Genomic DNA, 9,407 nt, shown 5'->3' with positions numbered 1-9,407 from the left:
TATTTTTTGCTAAAAAAAAATAAAACAAACAAAAAATTGAGCTCATGGACTCCATCAACTTCACCAACCAAATCACTAGCTCAACTCATCCACACTTCACTTGGATTGCAAGCGTCTTCACAACATCTGGACAACCATCATTGCCACCGGTGAAAGTTGCTTTGACCATTGGAACCGAACAAGTTGGTTTTCCTAAGCATAGCTGCTCAAATTACAGTCACACAGAACATGTTATTTATCACCTTCATATTTGTCACAGCATATAAAACAGAAAATGATAAAAATAAAAGAGAAAGAGTTTGTTTAGACCGACTTATTTGAGCTTATCTACTGAGATAAGCACATATACGACTGTTTGAGAGAGCTTATGGAAATAACTTATGACATGTCCATAAACTATTTTCAAATGATTTCCATAAGCACTTCAAGATAGATTGTAAAAAAAACTTATCACTTTTACCGAAAATAACTTGACTTATTTTATGTTTTATTATAGAAATAGCAAACACTTATAGTACTATAAGTGCTTAATCAAGCCGTTAATCCAAACATGACCAAAGTTAGTTTGCTAGCAAAGAAACGAGAGCTCTACCTGCTCAACAATCTTCTTGGAGGAAGGTGCATTACATTTTCCCATAATAAAGCTTCCACAGAAACCCGAAGGATCACCAAAGCTTGCAAACTCAACAGCCGTAATTTTTTTCTGGTCCGGACACGTGATAAAAGCTTCTGGAGTCAGATTCTCCCCCACACGTTCGAGTTTTTGGTTCTTACTTGCAAATGACCTAATATTAGGAGGGTGATTCTCTGTGATGAAACTGCATATTGTATCTCTGTTGACAGTTAGTATAGCAATCTTGTCTGGACTTATTGCCTCTTCTTCGAATATTACAAGCAAGTTGTCTTTTGGTTTAAGGAAAGATCTTGGAATGTGGTACCTGATACAAGCAAAAATCTTAAAATGGACAGAAAAAGAAATAATGAAAGCAACTATAGTTAGTTTTTCATTTGATTTCAAGTCCAGCAGACTGGACATCTAGAGCGCGTGAACGCGAGTGGTCAAATAGCAGTGACCCGTTAAGGATGCTCCAACAGATATTGGACAAACTGTTATACCATCTAACCTAACTCATACAAAACCGATTTATAAGGCGAGGACTGTCCACCACTTATAAATACATTTTCATGTCAAATATGATCTAATGTGCGACTCTTAGCAAGATTCGAGTGAATAAAAAATTCAGTCACTAAATTCGAGTGAATAAAAGATTCCGATTTTCTTACTCTGATTGAGTAGGCTTTCCAAGAGGAGAGAGGTAGCTCATCCAGTGACGACCAATGCTTTCACCATTAACCCAAATCATTCCTTTTGCCATACCTTCCATTCCGATGGCAACTGGGTTTGTTCCTTCTGGTGTATCAAAATTTGTCTGCAAAATGAATATATGGAATCATAAAGAATTCAAAGGTGTTTGATTGAATCATGTTACAAATAAAAACTAGAGTTATATATATACTTTTAGTTCCTATAAACTTCACGACTTTTTAAATTTAGTCTTTACATAAATTTTTTCAAATCATACAAGTGGTAAACTTAGATATGTATTTGCCAAAGGGCTAAAAATGATTTTTTTTTTTTTTTTTTTGTAGGGACTGAACTTATAAATTCGTAATTTTATAGGACGAAAGATATGTTTTAATCTAAATGGCCAATACCTTGTACCAGGAGATAGTTGATCCTTTTCCCTTGCCATCTTTCCATTCTACTTTCTTTGATCCCTTCTCGGTGAAAATGCTATCATTCTCACCTTGGAGACCAACCTGCAAATTGTCATCGATTCAATTAACAATACAATCCTAGCAATTCAATCATAGTTTGGATCTTTAATTAAAATATTTTTTTAAAGACAGATTAAAATACCTGATGACCCCAACCATTAGAAGTGAGGTCAATTGTTCCAGACATCAAACCTAGGATGGTTATAGTCTTAGGTCCAGCATATCTGTGTTCCATGTATGCTCCACTATCCTGTGTAATAAAAGGGATACAAAAATGTTATTGTTCTTCTTTAAAACATAAAGAACTAAGCCAAAGTGAAACAAATTTGAATTAAAAAGAATGAAAAAAGTTGGGCCTCTTACAGGTAGTCCTACTAAATTAGCCAAGATAGCTATCTGGTTAACTCCAACCTTAAAGTTTACAGGTTTCTGGAATTCAAAACCTTTCTCTTCATGGCTACCATGTTTGGATCCTTAAAACCATGAAGAAAATTATTATAATTACTTGATTATTAAGACATCAATTTAAGTACATTGGATTGAGCATTTTCCTTTTACAAATCAAATTTCTGTGTTGTATGCTTACCGATGTATTCTCCGTTTACAAAGGCCTGCAATGAATGTCCAAGACTCAGAATACGAAGAACGGGTGCTACATCACTCTTCTTTGGTATGTCTTCTGGACCCAACTCCACACTGCATTAAAAAAAAAGAAAAATCAGTTTCACCAATTCTCATTTAGAATTAGAAACTGCGTGTACGTGTTTTGAAGAGTTTATTTGAGTTTATTTTATTACAGACACTCGCAAAAGGCCTCAAAATAACTCGATGCTTAGGAATGTGGACTGAAGATGAACTCACCTCGTGGTGTACCACCCATAATCAGTTTTGTCCTTAAGCAAGCTGTAAAGTTCTGCAGGAAGTTTTTGTTTGGATGGCAATTCCTTGGCACTTGGTATAGGCTCAGAAAACACCTCCCACTTGAAATCGTTTCCAGTCTTTGATTTCTCAAAGTGTCTTGAACTGTGTTGTGAAGCAATCTGATTATGAAAAGTAGTTAGCTACAAGAACTGAAGGCTAAAGACTACTCAAAGATAACAAAGTTACTTGTATAACTTAAGGGATAAATATTTTACATTTTGAGTGTTGAAGACCACAGTCTTGCAATCAGGAAGAATGCTGATGGAACGTGGTGGCAAAAAATAGTCTGAACCTCTGAAACTTAATGTTTTTGCTGTTTGGGTGTGGTTGTTAGTGATGAAAGCAGCACATAAATTACTTTCTTTCTTTTCATAGACTATAACCTGCACAGTTTGTAAATTTCAGATCAGCTTAATTTGTCAGTGACGTACATTTCTTCCGTATAATGCTTTGTTGTCAAATAGTAGCTATTATAGTACTTCAAAGTAGTAGAATTTGAACTAATTGCTATTGTTCCACGATATGCTATTAAGTACAAAATATTGTCAAATATCAGCTACTACTACACTATAGTGAATTCGATCAAACCAATATTTTGTACGATCTGCGATTGACATACAACAGTGCTATAATATTTTGAGAAGGCTGCCTGAGATGCTTACCTCATGATACTGGCTAATTTTTTGTGTGGTAGGCACACCATTGAGTAGAGACTTCTTACATAGGTTTACAGCCTTGTGCGCATCCCTTAGGTGACTCCATTTTGGTTCTCTTTGTAGGCCAAACTCATCAAGAGGAGCTTCGTCGTAGTAACGTGTTGTTGTAAAGGCTGAGGTTGTTCTACCAAAATTTGTTCCACCGTGATACTACAAGAGTTTCAAATTGAGTTGAGACACACTATGCCTATGATCAGTTTCATTTAAAGAAGATTTTGACAAAGATAAGGCTATTTACCATATAGTAGTTGACTAAAGATCCATGCTTAGAGAAGAAGCGAGCAACTGAGAAGGCAATGTCTTCTGCAGATCTTTGAGATGGTGGATCTCCAAATACTCTATACCTGTAATTGCAAATTACCAATAAACATACTTAGGACATGCTTGAATTGACTTATTTGAGCTAATCAAGTGGTATTAACACTTGTGAGATTGTTTAAGAGAGCTTATAAAAACTACTTATGACATATCCATAAGCTGTTTTCAGCTTATTTTCGCAAGCTCTCCAGGATAACTTATGAAAACAGCTTATATAAAAATATAGCTAAAGAATTATACTTACTGAGCAGTCCAGTTTTCAGTCCATATGAAAGGTTTGTATGGTTTGTTTGGACCTGTAAAGGTATCACCACAGTGCCTTCCATTGCATGCATTAATCTGCCAATAAAGTAAATAGAATTCAGATCAGAAGTTATATATTCTCTAAATGTGGGAGGTGGCGTCTCTATAGTTTCTCAATATAACGAAACCTCAAAAACATCATGAGCCAAAATCACAGTCGGAAGACACATTCGATGATCAAACAATTTAACAAAAGACATATTTGACGACCAAACCAACTAGTAAAATACACATTCGGTTCGAAGGTGTTTTAGATATATTCAGGGACTATAGTAACACATCCCGACATATTCAAGGACTCAAATGGCTGTTTAATCAAAATAATTTAATGAACTTACAACTGGATCAGGAGCATCCTTCTGCTTGCACATGACCCATGGAACTCCATTATATAGTGAAACTGCCATTTTTGCAGCCCACTGAACATAATTATCTCCATCAGCTTCATAAGCAAGTTGGATGTGGTTGTACTCATTCTCAATCTGCAGTGCATACATAAGACAAATGTTAGGAATTTCTATATATAATGTAATGCTTCACCAACCATAATTTAGAAATTAAGAAAAGGATCAAATGTTAAAATCAGAACCTGAGCCAAGATGATAGGGCCTCCTTGAGGAGCAAAGAGTTTTTCTTCTTTCATTCTATTTATAACAATTGATACATATTCTTTCATGTATTTCTGCAAATTATAAAGTATTAATTTCCCATTTCATTAATCTTAAACATTCACTAATTAATTTTGAAAACAGATCATGGTTGATTACCTTAAAAGGTTCATTGTTAGAACGGAATATGATGTCAGGGACCTCTCTTAGCCAATATGGAAGTCCTCTATTATATTAACATTGTAGCAATCAAATATCAATGTATTAAATCAATGCTATATAACATAAATAATTTTGCAGAATCAATATATATATACACACACATACCCGTGATTCCATTCAGCTTGGATGAAAGGGCCAATTCTAAGGGTAACATACATTCCTTTCTCTTGTACAAGCTTAAGGAATTTCACCAAATCATACCGGCCTTCGAAATTCACCTGCATATGTATACAGTGGAACAAATTACCTTGTCACAAACGAGGACATTAATTAATCTGAACATACCTTCAATAGGTCTGGTTTAAGATTTTTTTTTACATACCTTGTCTTTCTCAGGTTCATGACCATTCCAAAATACATATGTTTGGATTAAGTTTAGTCCTCCACGTCTTGCTTTATCAAGAATATCTGGCCACATCTGAAAATAAATACGCACAAAGATAATTTTATCATTAACGATACAGATAGATATAATGTCACCTGAGAAAGAAGTAACATACATCAGGGGTGCTTCGTGGATAATGGATGGAACCGGAGAAGAAAAGTTCTCCTTTTCCATCGAGAAGGAGTGAGCGACCATCATAAGTGATAGTTTGCGCGGCATTTTGAGCACAAACAATGGTGATGATGGAAAATAAGGTAATAGAAAAAAGTTTGAGAGTTAAAGACATATTAATTAACTTAAGTAATTCCATACGAAAGAGAGAAAAGTTAAAGATGAAAAATGATGTGAAACATGAAATTTGGAAGTGAGGGTATGGAAGAGTTGATAATGCTTAGTAAGGTGTTTCCGAAATTCCTAACGTGTGGTGAACTAATACATGTGTATAGTAAAGGCTTAGAGGAAATCTCGGTTTTTTGTTTTGAATTTCAGTTACAAAATCATTGGTTGTGAGTAGTTAATTGCTTTGTCTTGAGCCTGGTTAATAGCAATGTGTTTTGCTTTCTCCTTCTTTCATACGTGCAAAATAGAGAGAGGACGGTCCATGGTACTTTCATGTGCCAAGACAAAATAAGTACTCTTTAATCTTAAATTATAACTCATTTTGATTATTTTACTAATAAAATGTAATTTATTTTGTAAGAAAAAGAGAAATGACGAGGTGTTTTACAAAATTATTCTCTCTCATATGATAAAAATAAATTAAATTAAAACAAAAAGATATTAGTAAATAATGAAATGTATAATACGAAAAGTAACATTAATATTTAATTAGTATTATAAATCGACTTTTAATTTAAAATAATTTTTTTCTAATACAACTTATAATTTGGAACGTAATGAGTAAAGGTTATTCATTGTCACGTTTTTTTATGTACTTCATACTCCTAAACTACTTGCATGTTTTGGATTGAGGGACCAATTGAGACATTTATAGAATGTTCTTCAATGTTAGATTTTTAGGAAAAATCGAACCTGAAATCGTAAGAGGAACACATTTAAAGGTCTCAAGTTAATATTACTAAACTAAATGGGTTATTAAGATTATTAACATTTGAGCTAGGCTTGATTGATAACAACCCCAAACATTTTGTATTTAGGCATTAGTAAAAAAGGGTGTAAGAGTTGTACCAAAAAAAAAAGGTATAAGAGGAAATATTTTTTATTATTTTTGAAATAAATGAATGATATGATTGTTGCATTGTGTGTCTAAATGAAAAATATTAATGTATGTGACCAAGCCTATGTCGTCAACATCTTTCTACTGTTTGTTTCATTTTCTATGTTTGAAACATTTGTTGGCTTTTGATTTAGGACAAAAATGAAGTCTAATGACAACAATTTATCCTCGGTCGAGTACACACTAGTATTGTTTTAAGACAACAATTAAGATATTTTTTTGACAAAAGATAACAATAAATTATTTACTAAAAAAAAAGATTGCAATGTATGGTAAAATTAGAGATTGAATAGACTTTTTTTTTGCTAAATGAAACCTTGTTCAATACAAAAAAAGATGAAACCATGCCAAGACAAAAATCTATTTATTAATTTAAAATTTGACATTCATTTAGAAATTCAATAGAAATATCAAATTTCTATTTACTTATCCAATTTCTATCGATACATTCTTTTTTATCTACATTATACATAGTTCATCTTAATGCATACGAATTTTGTAATATAAATTACTGTTTACTGTAATCTAATTAGTCATTATTTTATTTAAAATTCTAAAATAGATAACAGACATTATTTATCATAATAGAGCCTTCCGAATTTATGATTATCTAAATCTTCTTCACCTGAAGTTTCACATTCACTGTCCGAATAATATTCAACTTTACCATCAAAATTGTCATCTAAAGAGACATCGTTTCGAAGTTGTAAATCTTTTATCTAACCATGGCATCTCTTCCACGAAAACCCACTCCAATTGAGATTAAAACATCCTCTCAAGTCAAGAGATTCGAGAAGAGGGCATCGGTCAAGAATAGCTACCAACCCTGACATTGTTTTTGCAATAGCAAATCCATCATCGTCACATGAATCACCACACATATAAATTTCATAAGAACGCCTATATTTCAGCGATTTCAAAAGAGGACAAAATCAACCAATAGTTTCAATAGTAACCGCGTTTAGGTAGAGGCCATTTAAAAATATGAATGACTAATTTGATATTATTTTCTTGTGAGATACTGAATTGACAAAAAGAATTACGAGAAACTAAAACTGGTCTTTATTCTACAATTAATTTCCATTAGGACGAGGGGCGTGAATGGGAGAAAAAACACGTGTCTCTCTCTCCTTTCTTCTCACATTTGTTCACCAAGTTTTTTTTTTTACATTTCCCAAAAAAAAAATTACTAACTTTTGTTCACTAAAAAGACATTTGTTATTCATGCTGTAGAAATTGTAGAAAACATTTTTCGTCATTGATATGTTAAAACTTATTTTAAAAAGACTTTTTAGTCAAAAAGTAAAAAATTATTTTGAAGTTCCCTTAAAAAAAAAAATATTTCGAAGTTTATTTTTTATTTTTGTCAAAGTCATAATGCACTAATTAGAATTTTCATATTCACACATTACATATTTCATAAATAAATAAAAAGTTATAAATAAATTAAAGGAAGTTAAATACAAACTTAATTTATTAACAAGTTAATAAATAGTGGTTTGCTTCAGATGAAGATGATGAGACCGCAGTTCTACGATTTAGGTTAGCCATGTGATCTCAGAGTAAAAAACAGTGGTAAAAGAAGTACGCTTTTTATAGATGGCGCAACTGATTCTTCCAACCTAAGATATGTAATTAGAGATTGCTGGAAGGTTGAAAGGGGACATTGAACAGTATCTCCGCGGAGGGGGGTTGCCTGCTAGCACGCCGACAATCAAGTAAGAAGACCCCATTAATTTGAGGTTTTAGGGTTGAAAAAGCGTGTACTTTATAAGTTAGCCTTTATAGTGAAAGGCTAAGGATTTTAGGACCCAAAACTTTTTAGTTTAGACAACTCTATCAAAGGATAGTTGTAGACAAATCATGATATGATAGGTTCACTTGCCTTATTTGAGTGTGCATATAAGGTATGTCCATAATATGGTCTTTTTTAGAGCTATTGAGGTGACCTGATCTGTTGATGGATTGAGCCTTAGTCAAGTCAATAATAGAAACTCTAAACACAACATTTCACCTATAGATCGCCCGAAGAGAAAGGAATGGAAACCATCTAATTTGTATAATTTAAATAAGGCAAAACACAACTTTATGCAAAAAAAATTGTGCGACATGCACTCCAAATAAGTACTCAGACATTTCACTTTCATAGGTCTCGTGCTTAGGGGTTGTGTTATGTCATAAATCTCAATAGGCTCAGATCATTGGCTTAAGCATTTCCTCTTTACATGCTTCGTGTGTGAGGGTTGCGACCTGTTGTAACTAAAATTACTAGGCAGGTCTTTATCATGCAAGGCTTATAGACCATCAATACCTAATCCGAATAAATGTTAACTTTACCTAATGAAAGGAACAATCAACAAGATATAGACATAAAGAGAGTGGAATGAAAGTTACCCGAGGGATATAGGGGTCATCTGTAACCTGTAAGATCCGGGTTTTATACCTTTAATTATTTATTTAATTTGACATTTATATTTTTATTTTATATTTACAAAGTAATTTTGTTTATGATCGAGTCTTTGATGTTATGTATATAACGACTGTACTATATTATCCTATTGTTTAAAAAAAAATGGGGATAATATTTTATAATACTATGAGGGAAAGAGAGAGCTGCAAATTCAATAATTAGGAACTTTGACGAATAATAGTTACGCCTAATATGATGGAAATTAGTGGACTTAGTATGAACTTATATCCCCCTTAGTAGCACATGATTTATTATACCTTGAAGAGCTTCAATACATTAGCCGGTAACTTCCAACCCATCTTTATCAAGTAAATAGGTAATTACCCCTTTAAAATTTCAAGTTTCGTCAATTGTCCTTTTGAAATTAACAAAACTTCAATTATCCTCTTGAAATTGCACAACGTTAATGAATTTACCCCTCCGCCAAATTTTTCTGTTAGTGAACATG

General features: G+C 32.9%; 1 protein-coding gene across 1 annotated transcript; it reads right to left on the bottom strand.

Annotated features, from left to right (window-relative positions):
• On the bottom strand, positions 1-5,285 carry LOC11444382 (beta-galactosidase 13). Its single transcript, XM_024780929.2, has 17 exons — positions 5,190-5,285; positions 4,973-5,085; positions 4,805-4,871; positions 4,627-4,719; positions 4,376-4,519; positions 3,979-4,073; positions 3,655-3,760; positions 3,363-3,566; positions 2,916-3,083; positions 2,641-2,819; positions 2,366-2,475; positions 2,143-2,252; positions 1,922-2,029; positions 1,717-1,821; positions 1,285-1,430; positions 593-938; positions 1-202 (listed from the first exon to the last, which is right to left on the bottom strand). The coding sequence occupies exons 1-17, from the start codon at positions 5,283-5,285 to the stop codon at positions 86-88; spliced, it is 2,307 nt and encodes a 768-aa protein (XP_024636697.1). The 3' UTR covers positions 1-85.
• Between the last annotated feature and the right edge of the window lie 4,122 nt (positions 5,286-9,407).

The sequence above is a fragment of the Medicago truncatula genome, chromosome 4, assembly GCF_003473485.1.
Source record: "Medicago truncatula cultivar Jemalong A17 chromosome 4, MtrunA17r5.0-ANR, whole genome shotgun sequence".
NCBI lineage: Eukaryota > Viridiplantae > Streptophyta > Magnoliopsida > Fabales > Fabaceae > Medicago > Medicago truncatula.
This window is presented reverse-complemented; position numbering and strand designations above follow the sequence as displayed.

Coding starts and splice junctions, on each gene's coding strand:
- LOC11444382 (XM_024780929.2), bottom strand. CDS start 5,285: ATGTGGCCAGATATTCTTGATAAAGCAAGACGTGGAGGACTAAACTTA. Junction 4,872..4,972: donor CAAGCTGAATGGAATCACGG/GTATGTGTGTGT, acceptor TTAATATAATAG/AGGACTTCCATATTGGCTAA. Junction 4,074..4,375: donor AGGATGCTCCTGATCCAGTT/GTAAGTTCATTA, acceptor CTTTATTGGCAG/ATTAATGCATGCAATGGAAG.